At 29.8% G+C, this 18,603-nt stretch overlaps 4 protein-coding genes and 1 long non-coding RNA gene across 9 annotated transcripts; 3 read left to right on the forward strand and 2 right to left on the reverse strand.

Annotated features, from left to right (window-relative positions):
• Positions 1 to 473: 473 nt before the first annotated feature.
• LOC143424096 (uncharacterized) lies at positions 474 to 1,153 on the reverse strand. The gene is made up of 2 exons (XM_076895921.1): positions 785 to 1,153; positions 474 to 675 (listed from the first exon to the last, which is right to left on the reverse strand). Exons 1-2 carry the CDS (start codon positions 968 to 970, stop codon positions 499 to 501), a joined length of 363 nt encoding a protein of 120 aa, XP_076752036.1. The 5' UTR covers positions 971 to 1,153; the 3' UTR covers positions 474 to 498.
• Positions 1,154 to 2,924: 1,771 nt separating this feature from the next.
• On the reverse strand, positions 2,925 to 5,541 carry LOC143424098 (uncharacterized). The gene is made up of 3 exons (XR_013101882.1): positions 5,371 to 5,541; positions 3,148 to 5,293; positions 2,925 to 3,014 (listed from the first exon to the last, which is right to left on the reverse strand). It is a non-coding gene; the product is annotated as an uncharacterized LOC143424098 (long non-coding RNA).
• Positions 2,981 to 12,294, forward strand: Mypt-75d (Myosin phosphatase targeting subunit 75D). Of its 3 annotated transcripts, XR_013101875.1 has the most exons (10): positions 3,301 to 3,529; positions 3,627 to 3,929; positions 4,025 to 4,167; positions 4,264 to 4,389; positions 4,465 to 4,540; positions 4,620 to 4,837; positions 4,921 to 5,092; positions 7,853 to 8,156; positions 9,686 to 9,784; positions 12,264 to 12,294. XR_013101875.1 is itself a non-coding variant. In XM_076895892.1 (9 exons), exons 1-9 carry the CDS (start codon positions 3,046 to 3,048, stop codon positions 8,158 to 8,160), a joined length of 1,680 nt encoding a protein of 559 aa, XP_076752007.1. In that variant the 5' UTR covers positions 2,981 to 3,045; the 3' UTR covers positions 8,161 to 8,902. The 3 variants fall into 3 exon arrangements, 2 of the variants coding, with proteins under 2 accessions (XP_076752007.1, XP_076752008.1); XM_076895892.1 differs by lacking the exons at positions 9,686 to 9,784; positions 12,264 to 12,294 and adding an exon at positions 2,981 to 3,115 and having other exon boundaries at positions 3,266 to 3,529; positions 7,853 to 8,902; XM_076895893.1 differs by lacking the exons at positions 7,853 to 8,156; positions 9,686 to 9,784; positions 12,264 to 12,294 and adding exons at positions 2,981 to 3,115; positions 5,536 to 5,671 and having other exon boundaries at positions 3,266 to 3,529.
• Msra (methionine sulfoxide reductase A) lies at positions 9,682 to 14,279 on the forward strand. Of its 2 annotated transcripts, none has more exons than XM_076895920.1 (5): positions 9,682 to 9,784; positions 12,264 to 12,430; positions 12,537 to 12,657; positions 12,744 to 12,880; positions 13,134 to 14,279. In XM_076895920.1, the coding sequence occupies exons 1-5, from the start codon at positions 9,719 to 9,721 to the stop codon at positions 13,369 to 13,371; spliced, it is 729 nt and encodes a 242-aa protein (XP_076752035.1). In that variant the 5' UTR covers positions 9,682 to 9,718; the 3' UTR covers positions 13,372 to 14,279. The 2 variants fall into 2 exon arrangements, with proteins under 2 accessions (XP_076752035.1, XP_076752034.1); XM_076895919.1 differs by lacking the exon at positions 9,682 to 9,784 and adding an exon at positions 10,108 to 10,236.
• Positions 14,280 to 15,185: 906 nt separating this feature from the next.
• Positions 15,186 to 18,257, forward strand: LOC143423537 (uncharacterized). Of its 2 annotated transcripts, XM_076894927.1 has the most exons (10): positions 15,186 to 15,408; positions 15,598 to 15,730; positions 15,917 to 16,098; positions 16,180 to 16,367; positions 16,495 to 16,645; positions 16,751 to 16,792; positions 16,873 to 17,017; positions 17,138 to 17,445; positions 17,627 to 17,904; positions 18,001 to 18,257. In XM_076894927.1, the coding sequence occupies exons 1-10, from the start codon at positions 15,331 to 15,333 to the stop codon at positions 18,110 to 18,112; spliced, it is 1,617 nt and encodes a 538-aa protein (XP_076751042.1). In that variant the 5' UTR covers positions 15,186 to 15,330; the 3' UTR covers positions 18,113 to 18,257. The 2 variants fall into 2 exon arrangements, with proteins under 2 accessions (XP_076751042.1, XP_076751043.1); XM_076894928.1 differs by lacking the exon at positions 15,917 to 16,098 and having other exon boundaries at positions 16,217 to 16,367.
• Positions 18,258 to 18,603: the final 346 nt, after the last annotated feature.

Here is an 18,603-nt window from a genome sequence, read left to right on the forward strand (position 1 = left end):
CACTACTAATTTAAATTTGATACATGATGTGTTTGAAGATTTAAAATACATATGCTTAACAAGGAAACATTGAGGCAAAGCAAAAGTAAAAAAAGGAATCTTAAAATTTTCCTAATGAACTTCTTACACTTATTGTCTATCAGTACGATTGTTCATTTATTCAGATTTAATACAAATTAAAATAGCATAGAATGTATAATGTAACACTGCTATAGCAGTATAAATTATTGAGACAGTATAGATATAAAGACAGTATAATCCTGGAAGAAGATTGCTAAATTATTTTTTAAAATTAGTCGTCCTTCGACTTGTTCGAGGTAAGCATAGAATCATCTTTGGTTGGAGTACGGCAAATGAGCAATAAGCCCAAAATAACGAAAGATATACCACACCACCAACTAAGTGACGTTGATTCGTTAAAAATTAAGAAACCAGCAAGAGCCTTTAAATAAAAATAAAAATCTAAATATACATTCGTTCCCTTCTTGTGTTCTTGCCTTAATATATATCGCTAGAAGAATAAATTACCGAACATATGTAATTAGTGGCGGCGCTAGCTATTGTACACGGTAAAGAAGATCCGCTAGCATTTAATGCTTTTACAAAAAATGTACAGCCCACAGTATTACTCGTTACCATTAGTATTAAAAGCATTCCTTTGAGCAACAATCCAAACTTGTTGGAAATTAAAGAATTAGTATTGCACGGAAACATTAGAATATAAATTGCAATTTTACGATCATTAAATCGTTACGCAAAGAATAAAAATAAATTGTATACTTACGACGAAATCTACTTCAACACTTCCAGCAAGTTTACCAAATAGACTTCCAATAGTTGCAAAAAATCCACTCGTTACAGCTAATTGGATTTTCCCTTCTTGCTTTTTCCCTTTGATACATGATGTCGAGAAAGATTCACTTTCACTTGACGACAATGAAGAAGAATCCGTCAATAATTCACGTCTCATTATGGACGCTAAAATTATATCGAAATATTCCGTGTATGAAGTAATTCAAATCCTCGTTGTCAGCTCTGTATTACTTTCCACCTTACCGATGTGGAACTGATACTTTCAGTATCGCAAATGATATGTACATACTATACTTTATACGTGATAAGTGTAGGTCGATTTTTGTGGCGGGAATATTAAACTAGTTATTAGAAAGCAAATAATAAAAATATTTCTGCATATTTACAGCTATAATTATATAAGCGAAGTATAGCGTACAAAAAGATTCTTCTTTATATTGTAATAATTATTCAATTTCTAATCTTTCTCTATTCGACAAATATATAAATTTCAAATTAAAAGGAAAATGACCAAAGCGAATGAAATATATGTTCATGTCAATCACAAGAGAATCTTTCTTCAATTCTGCTAAATTGTAGATAGGCTTACATAATCAACCAGGTAAAAATTGTACTAGTGAATTGTTAAGATACATGCATTTTCAAAATCCAATAACTCGATCAATTAGCGTTATTATATCCGAAAAATTAGGTTGAGATCGCAGTGATGTAAATTAGCAGCAATATTTGAATTCTAAAGGAGAGATGTAAAGCATATTAAGTTTTATTACCTGTGCTAATAATACATAGAAAAGCGCGCGTATGTAAGAAAGAAAGAGATAAAGTTTGTGCGCGTATATAGAGACTGGTTGAGCCTATAAGAGTAATCTGAAGAAAGACAAAGTTAGCGCGCGGTGAAGGGCAACGCGCGAATGATTTTCTACAGGTAGTTTAAAAATGGCGACTGACAGGTACGCGTTTCCTCGCGTGCACGGCGCCGCGACGAGATCGAATGCGACGTGATTGTCGGGAAATTAAACGGAAGGGATCTATTCGATCTCTTTGGCTCAACTTTTATTCAGTGAATACGTTGCATTGGAGAAACCTTACGAATTATGTTGCGTTTTCGTCGATCACCGCGGTGACTTTCTCTCTCCGCTACATAGTACTCGCGAGTTTCAACTCCACTTAGTTCAGCTCGGCACGACTAAAATTTTCCGTCTTCATCTCTCCTGTTTTCCGAGTCAACGAAAAAGAAAAAAAAAGACGAACGAATGAACGAACGAACGAACGAACAAGCAAACTTCCGCATTCCATTGGATCGCGAACGAATAAGTGAACGAACGAGCAATCACTTGCCGATGTGAGTAGATATCGCGATTTGACACCCCCCAGTCCTAGAACAGATTTCTTTCACTTGTATTAACTCTCGTGTTACAATCACGAAATGGAAAACGTATCTGCACTTCCGTTTCTAATTCACTTCTACCGATATTTTATTCATCGTTAGCACTTTATTTTCTGTCCCTTCTTTACTCCATTCTCTTATCTCGCTTATTACATTCGTCTTTTACGTGAGATTTCTGCTACTTTGTCCATACGTCGAGATAAGAGATGAAAAATAAAGTACGAGAAAACGATGTCGTCTAATACAATATGTTTGCATATGTTGTTTTTTTTTATCTGTTGAAACTTCTTAATTGTGTAGCTCATTATGGAAATGTAATATTACATCACGCATACAATATGATAGAAACTAAATTGTATGTTTTTATTTTATGATAAGTGTGTTAATTACAATATCATATAGCTTTTTTTAATTCTTATGTGTTAATTTTTGTACAAACTGTTACTTTCAACTGTTATTGAAAAATATATTTTATATGAAAGACCATTGTAGTTCTATTTTAACTTTGCGTTATATTATTTTTATCATTTCGTACCATTATAGAAAGTATAAAATTTAGTTAAAAAGAAATCTCTATTAAAGCAACTCTTTCAAAATTATCAAGTATAATAACAAAAATTATAAACCAATATTAACTTATTGTTACTGCCTGTATGGTAATTGAAATAAGCATTTTGAGACATTTGTGTAAATAATGTATGTTTGCTTGCCTAAGTATCTTGATAAATATGAGAGAGTTTTGGATAAAAGTATGATATCATTCACAATCAAATATCCAATGAAAAAGTGGCTAATTTCATGCAGGTTTTCGAATCTGAAAGAGCAAAACTTGATATTATGTCAGAATGATGTCTAATGTTTGTCACAAAATTTTAAAATATCTTGAAGTACATTCATGGCTTTGTAAGTGCAAAGGTAATCCGGTTATCATCGAAATCTCTTTTTACCATAGTATTCCTTTCGAGAGTCTTCTTCTGTCATTTATACAGTATATAAAAAATATCAATAGACCGTAATTTTAAATAATGAATATAAAAGAAAATATAATTTATCTCCTTCGAGTAGGTAAATACAGCTGTAAAAATTATAAACACATAGCCATGGAACATTCCGACTTAGTGGCAGAAATGGTACATGTAGAAAGGTTAACAACTCAAGAAAGATTACATTTGGCCCGACATAGAAGACTTCAACAATTAAAAGTATGGCGTCAACGTGAGAAAGAGTGGATGCGACATCAAACCAGACATACAAGTAATAAGCGTCACATATATTTTAGTGACAGTGTAATGCTTTTGGAAGCAGCAGCCAGAAATGATATTGACGAAGGTAACATAATATAAATTTTACATAATTATTATTTACCACCATACTTTGTATAACTCAGTATATGAGTCAGCATATTAAGAAGTAGCATATGTTTTAGTGAGACGACTTTTGAAGAAAGGTGTGAACCCAGATTCAACAAACGAAGATGGACTAACAGCTTTACACCAATGTTGTATAGATGATAATGAAGAAATGATGAAATTGTTAATTGAATTTGAGGCGAATGTTAATGCAGAGGATAGTGAGAAATGGACGCCATTACATGCTGCTGCTACCTGTGGCCACTTACATTTAGTTAAAAACCTCATTGCTAGAGGTGCCAATTTATTAGCTGTTAATGCTGATGGTAATATGCCTTATGATATTTGTGAGGATGAAAAAACATTAGATTGTATTGAAGGTAAAAAATCTTCATAATATTTTTAAATGGCTTTAAATAATGCAAAATAAGTAGGAAATTCAAAGAAGTGATATTTTTCATTTTTATAATCGCAGGGGAAATGGCAAGACGAGGTGTTACTCAGGAATTAATAGATGAAACTAGAGCTTCAATAGAAGTTCAAATGCTAAGAGATTTACAAAATATAGCTTCTGCAGGTGGTGATCTGGAATATAAAGATCATCAAGGTGCTACACCTGTATGTACGCCACATTTATTAAATTTTTTGCTTTTTAAAAAATATTCACTAATTCTTATTACATCATCTCTTTCCTTTCTTTTGATTGAATTTTAGCTTCACATTGCAGCTGCAAATGGTTATTTAAGGGTAGTTGAGTTTCTTTTAGATCAACATGTTTCAACTGATGTCGAAGACAATGATAAATGGCAACCAGTTCATGCAGCTGCATGTTGGGGACATGTAAGAACTAAATTATATTACATTAATTAGATACGCTTGACTTATCTCAACGATTATCTTTTACATTTATTTTAGTTAGAAGTTCTTGAGTTACTAGTACAAAATGGAGCGGATTTAAACGCAAAGAATAAACACGATGAAACTCCGGCTGGTAAAAAATTTGGTCAATACAATTTTTGATATTGCAACTCTTTATCACCATTAACCAAAGGTTGAATCGAATTTTATAGATATTTGTGAGGATCCGGAAATTAGGGAAAGAATAGTAGAACTTAAGACAGAACAAGAAAGTAAACGATTACGAGAAGCACAAGGAAGGCGAGTGCGCAGATCTCAAAGTATAAATACACGTACTCAGAGCGTTAGAAGGACTTCAATAAGAGATAAAGTTTTAACTACGAAAAAAGATGCTCAAGAAGAAGCTCGTCTTAGATTACAAGCGCAACAGGTAAAGAAAGAAAAAATAATTAATTTTTTCCTAGCTGTGTAAGAAACGATGGGATTCGATAACAAAACAAATTGCATGTTTAGACATACGTTGGCGGGTCCACTACGAATGTTCCACAGTCAGAAAATGAAGCTAATGTCCGAGACAATACAAATAGCGAGACAGATTCTAGTGCACCACCAACCGCTGTACGTAAAGCACCTGAAGGGAAGGACAATGAATCCTTCCTGCATGAAGATGTCGACAAAGAATCAGGTATATTCCAAAACATGTTAAACTCGCACTGGTTGTGGTTAAGTAGAATCCTCTGGTAAATAGTAGTTTCATGCATAAGATTATGGAAAAAAAAATGTCACGTGTCATGTCCATTTAAATTGTGCGTTTGGTCGCATAACTCGACCTTGGTAACCATATCATAATAATTGCGATACCATATTTATCATGCGCTTCTTATGTCTAAAAAAGCATCTTTTTTTGTTAAATAATTCACAAATCATTTTGTTCAACTAAGAGGAAGTAAATTAAAGACTTGCAGTTGAAAGCTGCGACGACCGTTCATCATTATGGTAGTGTAGAAAGTTGATACAGTAACTTTTATTATAAGTTGTTTTAAGAAAGATATTAAGAATTAATCATTTATCAGTTCTTTCTTTTTTCTGTTACTACTGCGTCGTGCTCCTGAATAATTGCGAGGTCAGTTTTCTATGTCACTTTCTTGTTTCTTTAAACGTACTTCTCAATACAGCATTGTATCATTTTTTAACTTCTTATATTATTATACATTTCAAAATCTTCTCTCATACAGTTGAATTATTTTTATATGTGCTATGCAGACATAATATGTTTCCCTAAAAATATCTTTCTTGTGTCAAAACATTCCTTTAAATCAAACTTTTTATAGCAAAGGCTAAATCGCATTGGCTTTCTTTTTAGTACTTTTTTGCGAATCATATGTTAGCACTTGGCAAAGCTTGTTGGTTGTTATATGGGAAAAGACATTATAATAAGTTTAACGGATAGAAATGAAATTCTTGTAATACTGTTTTTATATTTCATATAATTTAGAATGTTCTGAGCTTAAACGCACATCTATAATACACAAGAAATTTAATATTCTCTATGTATACAAGTAGAATCAAGATAACCCTGTCATGTACTTTTAATATAACAGATTTTTCGCAGGATTACTTATATAAACATAGCTTCATTTGTTAACGACAATATCAATATTCAACATTTCATCAAATTAGCTAGGCTTGAGTCTGTATTGTGACGCATCAATAATCAATATTCAATGAACACTTACTCTCTTGTATACTTACTACATATCATAGAAAAACTGTTGATAAAATTAAATTATTGAAAAACATTAAACATTAAATATTAAACATATCTCGATTTGCTTGAATATGTGTATTAATTTGTGGAAAAGTTCTATTGTTTTTTTTATTTATTTATACTGTAACACTATACAAAATACAGTAAATAGTACAACAATTATTGCTATTTATAGATGTACATACTTTTAAAATAAGCTGTGTTCTTATACCTTATTAATTCCATTGTGATAATAAAGCACTTTTTTATTCATTATTTTTAGTTAATGTTCAGTTTAATATTTTGTTTAAAAAATATATGAATTTTAGTTTTGTGCAAATATTCTATATTTATACTATAAATTAATTCAGTTGAAAAAATGAATATTAAAAAAAGATAGACATAGAACTTTTTCACATACTTGTTAAATGGTGGTAATGACCAACCGTATTCATTCGATGTTAGTTATATACTCGCGCACTGTGTCTTTCTGTCTTTTAGTTTTATCGCTAAACGATAAAGTCGTTACGAGGTCAGTTGTGTCACGACATCGAATCGTTTCATGTTACTACATTGCTAATAGGTTTCTATTACAGATTCCACATCAAATCGATCATCTTGATAACTTTTTATCAAATCGATCATTAAGCATATTATACTTGTTTCATTTTAAGAACAAAATGTTATATAATTTTAAACCTAATGAATTTTCTCATTTTTAATGTTATTGCGTAATAGTAGTTTTTTAAATTTACATATATATATATAAACCATATTTTTAAACTACAGATAAATAGATTTGATTGACTATTATTGTAAGGATGATAAAAAATAGCTTAATTTGTGATAATATTATTGAAATGTTTATATTGTTTACTGTTATGTCTTAATAAATTTTATTACTTTCAACCCAAGTTAAAAGTAATATTCTAAAAAATGATTGATTTGAGATGGTATTAATTTATTGTATAGAGAAGTATGCTTGGACAATGACACAACTAAAAGTAAGATATAGTCATGTTTCTAGGAAAATGTGAAGTAAGTGATTTTTAGTGTTCCAGAGAATTCAACTGTTTGCTTTATGTGTATATGTATTTATATATTTTTATATGCAAGTCATTATGTACAAAATGTTAAATTGTAAACTAAATTTTTTTGTTCCTTGTTGTACAGATTTTTATGAGAATGTATGTACACACACTTAACTTGTTGTTGTATTTGAAAATTTAGTTTGCAATGCATCAAAGTAATGGGTAGAAGTAACATAATCCATCTTTTTATCGGGGCTATAAGAAAGTAATAGAATACTTGAAACTTCCTTCTTTCGCTCAAAATGAACAAATTTGGAAACAAATAATAATAAGTGGTAATGATCTTAAGAAAAAATAAGAGACAAAGGAGAAGGTATTTGTGCAGAAAAGCATAGAGTATAGAGAACATGTTTCTGACGCGCCATTGTGCAATGTTTTTAATGCTTATCGCTAAAGCATGGGCCGCTTAGCGCATGGCTGCTAGTTTCTATACTAGTTAAGTTTGTTTTGAAGTGCCATTTCAGTGTATAAGAAAGGGAAATAGGTGGAGGGTAACACAAAATGGAATGACGAATGAGATGGAATGAAATGTGAGGGAAGGAAAGCAAATTTCGTGTGAACTACAAGGAAGAGAAGTAGTGTTGGATTTACATGTTTGCCTCGATAGTGACAGGGTCCGACTCACCGATCGGTAATCAACAGCCGATCTACTCATCGGATGGCGACACCAACGGCAACATCAACATACACGTCTCGGTAGTTTTTATCAAATCATTGTCGGATTTGAAGAAACAAAGGGCACAAAATCGGCATATATCTACTGGATCGATAGATGCAAATGGAAATGGTATTCCTGTATCGCCTACCTCCAATTCTGAACTCAACACCGGCGGAGATTTTCAACGATTCACCGGAAATACTAGCGACATTGTTGGCGATAATCATTCTGAAAAAAGTTGCTGCACCGTCATGTAACTATTTTCTTTTTTCTTCATCACTTTCCTTTAAAATTCATTTCATTTCATTTATTCTTTGTCAAGATGTACTTATGAGAATCCATTCCGTAGCAGATCGTAGATAATTGTTGAACAAGCAACGAGATTCATTGTGAAACAAACAAAAGAGATTTATTTTGGAACCTACAAACTATAGTATGTTCTGATTTTGATTTTTAAGTATTTTGTAATATATCGTGAAACTATTTTCTGAAACATTTTTCCTTCCATAATTCTGTGAACTCTTCACGTATACATATAGTTCTTATTAGAATGTATAGTTCTTATTCGGATGATACGCTCGCGAATTCGAAATTCGAGATTCTGTATCTAGATTCCTAACAGGTGTTGTACTTAAACGAATATTTAAGTAACTGCGTTACCTCTAAGAGATAATTTTAACTGAATTTATAATTAAATTTTTAATATGTACAGAATTTTATTTATTACTGCATAAAAATAATGTATATTTCGAACAATAATTATTGAATTGTATATTGAGCAAAGAAACGCGTTTTTGCGACCACTATGTATGATATCGTATAAAATATGTCTCGTGTTTTTTATAAGAATGTTAGTTACAAATAATATTTTTTATATTCATTTAGATATACATATTTCTAAGAATATTTTTATTTGTAAATTTTGATGTGTGCCGTTATTCTACAGTAGTATATATATCCTATGTTTTTTTTCTTAAGAATATATGATGAATTATATGACACTTGATCAATTTTGATTTCAAATCCTATAAATCTTTGTTAAATGTCTTTGCACATTTACTTCAATAAGACTTGAATGGGTATTAATAGCTTGAAAATAGAATAGGTACAATACATTTTATTAACATCAATGAAAATAATAAGATTGATATATGTATAGAAAATTGTCCATTAATATGTTAATTCTATTTACAAGAATAATACTTGGTAACAAGTTTTATAAATGGATATTGAATTTTACATTTGTATTTACATAAAACAAACAATATTTTTTTGTATAAGATATTATTTTTATTGTCTTATATATAAGAAAAATATGCTCTCTCTCTCTCTCTCTCTTTCTCATACCTTTAGGTGTAAATCTATCAACTATAATTATATACATATATATATATAAATGGCACTTGTGTTTTATTATTTAAAATACATCACAATTCAATACACAATAAAGTGTGATTTTAAAAACAACAAGTCTTCAATTATATCTTAATTAATAATATAATAAATTATATATTAATTTTAAAAATATTTAAAAACTCGTCCAGTATTTTCTATTTTTGAACGCAATAATCACGCAGTCAAGTTTTAAACGAAGATCTAGCACAACGAAAAATACAAATTAAAATAAATAAATAGAATATAAGTAGATTGTTTTTCTTATTTTACTGTCATTAGATTTACTGAATTTTTAAATCGATTTCTTTGATTGTTCAAAATATTTTTTTTTTTAATGTCAATAAAATGACATGGTAGATATTGATGAATGAATAATTCTTATTTCAGAACACTTGTTAATAAGAAGCATTCCTATCAAAGATGGTGATACCAAACTTAACCCTCTTGCTACGCAGAAGTGTAATTATAATCAACTGTCACTATTTGGTACGTCCTCACCACATTGCACTACTCTATTTATTAAATAGGTTGTTTTTGGATAGATTTATTATACCAGTAGATTTAATTGTTCGATTACTACGGAGTAGTTGTGATTACGCGTGTTTCACGTTCTAAATAAAAATGTCAAATTTCTTAATACTGCCGTTTTAGAATAAAAATTTGCCAATTAATAAACTACATTATACACAATATGTAAGAGATTAAATAGACAGGAAGTAAAAGACATGGTAGTAACCTCCATATACAATCGATGTAGAATGATGATTACATCAGCCGGTCCAGCAATTGTTATCTAATTTAATGGACACATGTGGCTTCAATTTTCTGATGCAACTTACGCGAAGAATTATCGAACTCCGTTTAAATTGACAATCATCGTACCCTATATCCAACCAGATTTGACATCAATTAATGACACAGTGTCTTTTACGGGAGAGGTTAATATCGATATTTTTAGCCACATTCTTTTAATCAGTCTTTTAGATTACGCACGTTTGCTTTTAAGATGAAGTTGACAGAACAAGTTGATTAATTAAGAAATGTTTGCCGATATTTTGTTAAACCATTTATGAATGGTTGGAGATGGGCGAACGGAAAGTAATTTGCAGCAATATTAAAAAATTTAAATTTCAATAAGTCGTGGCAAGTACGAATATAAACATTTACCGTTAAAGGATACTTGGTGGTGTTGCAAGCACGGTTTTCTCTACGAAATAGTAGGATTATACATAGCGCCGATAATGAAAGGCGCAAATAGAAATACTAAAGCAGCAGATCAGTAAATTAAATTGAGGATTGAAACGTATTGAGAATGAAACAAAAGATACGATTTAAAAGAAGAGTGGTGGTAATTCATGCTGCAGAGTAGGGAAATGAAAAGAAGAGGGGATATCATAGATAAAAAGTAGTGTTGCTTGTAGCACGCGGTAGTTCTTTGTGTTCCTTTGGACACTGATGTGATTTTGTTTCAATTCAAGTGAAGCTGTCGTTAAATTTTTGTTTCTTGGATACTTTTCTTGAGGCTTCTTCCCCTCTCTTTCTCTTTCCCCCTCTCTTGTTCTAGATTAAGGTAAATTACACTTTTATTACCATTTTAAATTGATTCATCACATTTTTCATTTAATGCTGTTATATCATTACTTACTAATATTCATTAAAATAGTATATTCATTGTTTTAAAAGAATAAATTAATTTTTTTTAAATTAAAAGTACTTTGTCAGAAAGGATAACGTTTTGGCCTTAATTCTTCTTGTCTGATAACTAACGTTCGAAACTTGTATTACAAATCTTTTATTCCAGCGTCTTATGTATACATACATACATATATATAAAACTAAATCATCTAGATTACTTTCGTGAAATGTACATCATTTATTTCAGAAGTAAAATCTAAGTACACAGATTTCAGTCGAAAAAAAATTTCAAAATTCATTTAATAAACACGTAGATAATGTTTGTACAATATTCTTCCAGTAACAAAGAAAATTAATAAAAATATTTGAAGAGTCTTGAAAATTATTCAAGACAATAAGTGGTAATATATTTTCAATTGCATGTTATGCAGTGTATTGGAGTGATTAAATTAGGTAGACATTTCTTGTTCAAGTGCATTGAAGTTATTGAATGGTATTTTAAGTATCTTGAAAGATTGATCAGTAACGTTTGAACTACTGTTTTATATATTTAATTCTGAAGTACCAAAACAATTAGTAAATATAAAAATACTTGTACTTCTGCATTGTTCATAAACAAAAAATGTTTATAAAAATTTAAACGAATATTCAGCTGTAAAAAAGGTGTCATTAATAAAAAAATAAGATATTAAAAACCATTAAAACAGAAACGATCACGGTGATGAAGCTATACGGTTTGCCCTGTATATTCCATTGTGCTTCTTTTGTACATGCAACAGACCTGTTCCTTCAGCACAACGAGTTTCGTAAAAGGTACAAGAATATAAGGTCAATAAATGATGTCAAGATAATTTTTTAAATTAAATAGTAAATAAATCCTTAGCGAAGGTCAATACTAAAATGTTTGTTTAAATTGTTTTACTATTAAAATTGTAACTGTAAAAATGCTTCTACTATATCAAATTCATTAATCTGTTATTGAAAAAAATTAAGGAATAGAAAATTGTTACTTTGTCTCTAGATCTACAACAATACGATTGTTTAACAAAATATTGGGTAATAAAAACAACTATTATTACGCCATTTTTAGTCATTTTCCACGTGACTGTTATTTAACAGGTTTCATGTTTCTTTATCAGATCAGATGAAAGCAATATCTCCACGACACGTGGATCGTATGATTGTTACCCGTACCTTGTGCATTCCTTTAATAAACTGTTTTATTTAGTTTCATCTAGAATATCAATAAATCATTCATCTGTAACTCTATCAAGTGTTTTGTTTCTTTCCATGCGCTCATCTGTAATACGACACGTGTTAATAACAATAGTCGAACAAGATGCCCGGACAATTGGAAGAAATCCAAGCGAAACGCGCAACATTCGGCATGGGATGTTTTTGGGCTGGGGATTGCCTCTTTGGTGTATTACCTGGTGTAATTAGGACTTACGTTGGATATGCCGGTGGACAAAAGGAATCGCCAACTTATAGAAACATGTGCGTATTTCTATTTTTACTTCGTTATTTATATATTTTTTTTTAGGTCAGCTATTTCCAATTTTATTTATAATTTACTCATTGTTGTTTATTATACACATTATAGAGGCGATCATACGGAAGTTGTTGATATTGAGTATAATCCAAATATAATATCGTATTCGCAACTGCTTGATTTATTTTGGCAGAATCACGAGTACGGTCTCACTACGAAAATCAAGAGACAAGTAATTATAATTGGTTTTTATTACACTAATTTATTGGGTCCTTTCGTTCATTATTTGAAACTGATCGTGTTTGTTGTTGATTTCAGTACATGTCGTTGATTTTATATCATGATGAAGAACAGAAATCGCTAGCTGAAAAATCCCGCGAGCAACAACAACGCAAACGTACAGATTTAGTTCTCACTGAGATTAGAAAATTTGAAAAGTTTTACGCGGCAGAAGAGTAAGTATAATGTATCATAAAAAAGAATTTACAGAAAAAGTTAATCTAGATTGACGCGTGTATTTCTTCTTATAAATCACTGTTACATAAATACTAACAATTGCTGATACTGCACCACTTATCGTAAATTGGATGTTATTAGACTAACTATGCAATTGGTGCCTTTACTTCGATCTGTTTTTAAAAGATCAATGTATTTGTACAAGTGGCTTTTAGTACTCTAAAATGTTTAATTTTCTTTTGATTTTTTTAGTTATCATCAGAAATATCGACTTCGAAATCATCCATGGTTAATCGAAACTACCGGCCTTAACAGCGATGAAGTTCTTCGAAATTCACCTTTAGCCGCTAAATTAAATGGTTATATAGCTGGCGCTGGAACGATCGAACAATTTCAGAAAGACTTACTTAATCTTGGTTTAAGTGAAAAAGCTGTACAGTATTTAGAAAAATATGTGATCGAGAATCAAGGAAACGGTTTATACTGCTAGTCTATATTAACAGATTTATTTCGAAAAGAAGAGTTTTAAAGTCTGACGAGAGACGTGTTTACCTATTTAAGTTTCTTGTATACCTGTATTAAGTAAATAATGTTTCGCCGAGCGATTTAAACTACGTAAATTAGTCTTCAATCCAGTTTTAGAAAGCAGTTAACGCTCAGCAGATTTCTTCTATTAGTATTACATTCTCTCGTTTTCCATCATTTATACCGTAGCGTGCAAAATTTTATTAAACACATATTCATCATACTGTATCCTATGCGTAATAATACATAACACTTTTGTTTGCCCAGTATAGTATATATACGATACGATACGCTGTTTAAAAAAAAAGAAAAAAATTTAAAAAAAGTTTGCAATAAGACAGGCTGTGAAAGATACAGATAATTTTGTTTGCAACAATTTGTTTTTTGGTCACTTCATACATTCTGTAAGATCTACAAGAGTTTATTCTAAAAAGTTATCATAAAACACAACTGCAAAGTATACGATTGAAATATATTTTTTATTTCTTTGAGTTGTAACTCTTTCATGCAAATATCATTATGTCGTATAATGCATATAATGCTTTATATTAAGAACGATGAAAATATAATTTTTATATTTTACATATAAAATTTTAATTACCTAATATTTATTACAAAGTATCTTAGGAACTATAAATTTTAATGTATATAATTTTGAGACAACTGCGTTGTCAAATACGCAAGCTCGTATATCTATAATTTATACATAATTAGTCGCCTAAAAAGCATACATATCTCGGAGTTAAATATGTATTTAACTCGTTTGCACATTATTTGTTTGTCCGTCTTTTATATTTATATAATATTAATTCGCATTATTAAGTAATAAAAACAAATGTAATAGTTTATATGTCAATAAAATTTGAAAATGACCTTGTTTTATAAATATAAATATCATCATAATCATCATGATCATAAATATTATTTATATCTATACATCTTATTTGATTATAAATATTATTGTATAAATATTCATTATATTGACTTAGGTCCTACTCTTTACGTGTATATACATATATATACATATATATAGAGAGAAAGAGAGAGTGACTATATTATATCTTAACCCTTAGAGCTCTATGGACGCATATATGCGTTTGTCGATTTTTGCAATCTATATGCAGTCATTTTCGTGTAAAATCAATACAGGGGCACTCCTTAGTAAGTTGCCTTCCTTAGATAGCGGTTGAGCAATATTAGGGTCATAAAAATCCCCGGGAATTTTCGAAACGTAAATCTCATTTTACGTCCCACTCTAACCAATTAGATTTCAAAATTATTAATTCCTGTTGTAAATATCAAATTAAGTTTTTTAGTTAATTGTAAAATTTAAAGTTTTAAATTGTTAATGTTTATAATACATAATTTTAATGCTCAAAAATAACAGTCTTTAATTATTTAACCTTCTGCAAAAGAATCACTATAATTTATTATTGTTTGCGTCCTGAATAGTCACTTCAGTGTGGCAAAATAATATTCCGTCCCCAGCGACGGTGAGCAATAGCCGCGCCCCGTCGCTACGAACCGTTTCAGCCAGGAGTATTCAGAACTCAAAAGGCTAATAATCATTATCGATTGAATTCAAAAACACGCGCTGTGAAGAGACGCGCGTGCGTATACGCAGTCTCATTATATTTTTAAGAATCTTTAACTATTCCATTTATACATTTTGTCACACACAGCTAAACGTGACATTGAATATCTCGTCTGTTGAAATAAAAACCTATTATCGAGGTAAATCTTAACGGTCATAAACTATTCATGTCAACTTTCTCCAATTACGAACATTCTCTTCAGCTGTTGCTGCGAACAAACATAAAAAAGTTGTGGGAAATTTAAATGCTTAAATATAAAATTATCGTATTCTGTTAAAGTGTAACTCGGTTAAGTTTTTGTGAAACTGTAGGTTGTCTATAGTTTAACTATGCTTGTAGGTTATATAACAATTGTGCTTTTGTTTATATTTGTAAGTTCATGTTTTTCATTCGATGCTGAATGTGATGTAAGTATTAAATTTTTGACAAAAATTAAAAATACAAATGCTCATTAATTTGCCGTTTACTTTCCTTTTTTATTATACACTCGCCGCTAACGTTACAATGTGTTGTGCTAAACGTACAGCTTTATTTGTTTTCTCTTATTCAAATTATTCTGAGATGTGCCGATTTTAAATGAATTATTATTTCTACAGTATGTATGTGATGCTGATGGCTGTGAATTGTCCACAAGAAGTACTTCACTTATAAAATCATGTACAATTAAGGATATCCCTAGTGACATTGACTTCCTAGTAATAGAACATAAGAACAATTCTGAATTACCTGGTAAAGGGTAGCATATAATATATACATAAATATTATTTAAAAAGTACCATTAAAAAATGCAATGCTAATAAATTCAAAGTATATGTTAAAATAATAATCTCCCTCTTGAACATATGTGCATGAAATTTATTGAAATTCATTTGTACTGTATAATGAAATTATTTTTATCATTATTTTGTTTCACAGCTATTCTACAAATCAATCTTAAACCTCCAACAAATGCATGTAAATATAATTTATTTTTATATGCTAATGAGTTGATTAATGAGACAATGTGTATGAATTATGAATTTTCCAATGATATATCTGTACCAGAAGTACATACTAGGAGTACAATATGTTATATTTCTGATAACAAACAATATAAAGTAATCATTTTTTAAAACTAATATTTAAAAAATTAATTTTCCTTTACAAGATTGGATGTACTACATGTGTTCAATTTTTAGAAAACATCTGAAATACTTATTCCATACATATTTACAGCATGCTATGCTGTTCAACTCCAAACTAGTAAAGACATTGAGTATGTACATACAATGAAACATAATAAATACTTTAGAACTAATTACAAACGAACAGAAATCATAAAACCATCTTTTGATTGTCATTATGATCTTGTAGATAATGGAAATAAGTAAGTTTATATTATGGTTGTTTTGTATATACAAAATATTTATTAAGAAAGTAATCTTAATTATTTAATATTTCTTTTACAATTTATTTGAAGATTAAGACATTAAAATTTCATTTAAATTATACAGTGAAAAGAAAGTGAAAATTTGGACAAATTTTACGGTACCTATAGTTAAAGCTGTGACAATAGTATTCAAGAAAATGGATCATGATGCCTGCTACATACAAATAACACAGTTTGATGGTATCACTGCCCCCCATAAAACATTTTATTTGCTGGTAATGTTCTTATATTATATATTTATTGGTAATATTTTGTTCAAAAGTGCATACGTTTGACAACATCAGCCATATTGTTTTTAAAACTTTAAATATTATGTTTAGGACGACTATATAAGAGACATCCATAATTTTACTGCACCTATGGTGAGATTAATATTTGATAATTTTTTACTGTATTGTATTACTTATATACTTAAAAATCATTACTTAATTATTATGTAAAGCATAGATCATACTCAGATTTGCTATCACTAGAAACTGAAATTCCATTGGGTATGAATTATTGTACCACAATATCTTTAGCCGATGCGAGATGTAAAGAATCCACTTTATGGAAACCACCTGTCGAATATTGTTTTTGGTATATCCGTGAGTAAGATAGTTAATATATTTAGTTTAAATTTAAAGTAATAATATGGCTTTTTAAGTTTTGTAGCTTACATTCAATTGTTACTTTTTAAAACTGTAATGTTTTAATTCCCTTTTTAGGCTGTTTTGATAAGACTGATAACAGAATCGAAAGTTATAACTCCAACAATAATAACATATATGTTTATCAGAATATTGTTATTGTTACATTATCAGTATTACTTACTCTGGTCGGAGTTATGTTTTTCATCTGCATTATATACATTTATGTACATCATAATGTACAAGGCAATAAAAAAAAAGCAAAATGTGAAGATACTGGCATTCGAAATACAGATATTGTATTATTGTATCCAAAAGGTTCTGAATCGTTTATGGAATTAATGACAGAGTTTCGTGAAATACTCAGTCAGGTTTGCCAGTGTGTTGTAAGTTATTTACAATACTGTCTAATTTAAAAGATATTATTACATATATATAATAGTGTTTTTTAAATTATAACTTAGAATAAAATAAGATTTGAAAATATACATGTTTGCATGTGTACACTATTAATACAATGTGCATTTCTGTATGGATTCATGCACATGTTCTTTATACATATTACAGGTACACGATTGGTATAGTGGAACCGAGTGGAATTATGTAGCTAAAATTGGTGCTTCAGATTGGTTTGCTGAAATGCTTCATAAAGAATGCCGTGTTGTATGGATAGATACTCCAGCAATGCGTTCCTTAATTTTACAAAAATTCCACAAAGCTTCTGAACATAGTGATTCTGTCGAAATAGGCGACTTTCGTGATGTAGTATTGCCAGAAATATTTAATTTATGTAAACGTAAGGTTAAACAATCAACATTGCAGGAGCCCAAACATTTTATCATACGGTCAGTATAAATTTTACAATAAAAACTAATTTATTATTTATTGTATATTATCCATACTGTAATTTTTCCATACTTTATCTCATTTTATGTTAATAGATTGAAAGGATTTGAAAATTTTGAAAATACCACGGATCCATTCGTCCATTTGTCAGCAGAGATGAGATACAGTATACCTCGGGATTTAAAATTGTTGTACTCGCATTTGTAATGATTCTAAACATACATTATGCCATATAATATTTATCCCATTAAAGAAAGAGAAACGTAATTTTAAATGTACAAATAAAGTATAAAGTATAAATTTACAAAGTATTAATATTATAAATATTACTTCTTGTAATTTATATATGTATTTTTCAGATATTTAGTACCGAAGTTGTAGCTGGCCCATACATTCTTACAAATTACAAAAGGATTTTTGTAACTATTTGTACAAATTTTGATTTTTATAAATAAATAATCTCTGATTATTTTTTGAAAAATTTGTATCTTATTTTTGTACTATAAAAACCGCAACTAGTTCGTCTATTAAAATTATAGAAAAATTCCATTTTAGAGTTTATTTTCAATTATACATTTTCCTTTTTCCGCTCGTGGCGCCATCTCTGTAAAAACTGCTCAAACTGGTCGCACATCGTTACCGACAGCGAAGTGAACTACCGACCGACTAGTGGCACCATCTCTCGCAAAAGAGTTGAA

Source organism: Xylocopa sonorina, chromosome 5, assembly GCF_050948175.1.
Source record: "Xylocopa sonorina isolate GNS202 chromosome 5, iyXylSono1_principal, whole genome shotgun sequence".
In the NCBI taxonomy this organism is placed as follows: Eukaryota; Metazoa; Arthropoda; class Insecta; order Hymenoptera; family Apidae; genus Xylocopa; species Xylocopa sonorina.

Excerpts from the sequence above, each read along its gene's own strand:
- LOC143423537 (XM_076894927.1), top strand. The coding sequence starts at position 15,331 with ATGCTTGTAGGTTATATAACAATTGTGCTTTTGTTTATATTTGTAAGT. Across the intron at positions 16,368-16,494 it reads CTTGTAGATAATGGAAATAA|TGAAAAGAAAGTGAAAATTT; the intron begins GTAAGTTTATAT and ends TAAATTATACAG. Across the intron at positions 16,646-16,750 it reads ATAAAACATTTTATTTGCTG|GACGACTATATAAGAGACAT; the intron begins GTAATGTTCTTA and ends TATTATGTTTAG.
- LOC143424096 (XM_076895921.1), bottom strand. The coding sequence starts at position 970 with ATGAGACGTGAATTATTGACGGATTCTTCTTCATTGTCGTCAAGTGAA. Across the intron at positions 676-784 it reads GTGTTGAAGTAGATTTCGTC|TTTGGATTGTTGCTCAAAGG; the intron begins GTAAGTATACAA and ends ATTTCCAACAAG.
- Msra (XM_076895919.1), top strand. The coding sequence starts at position 10,108 with ATGTGGCTTCAATTTTCTGATGCAACTTACGCGAAGAATTATCGAACT. Across the intron at positions 12,431-12,536 it reads TCGCCAACTTATAGAAACAT|AGGCGATCATACGGAAGTTG; the intron begins GTGCGTATTTCT and ends TACACATTATAG. Across the intron at positions 12,658-12,743 it reads CTACGAAAATCAAGAGACAA|TACATGTCGTTGATTTTATA; the intron begins GTAATTATAATT and ends TGTTGATTTCAG.
- Mypt-75d (XM_076895892.1), top strand. The coding sequence starts at position 3,046 with ATGATGTCTAATGTTTGTCACAAAATTTTAAAATATCTTGAAGTACAT. Across the intron at positions 4,390-4,464 it reads CAGCTGCATGTTGGGGACAT|TTAGAAGTTCTTGAGTTACT; the intron begins GTAAGAACTAAA and ends CATTTATTTTAG. Across the intron at positions 4,541-4,619 it reads ACACGATGAAACTCCGGCTG|ATATTTGTGAGGATCCGGAA; the intron begins GTAAAAAATTTG and ends CGAATTTTATAG.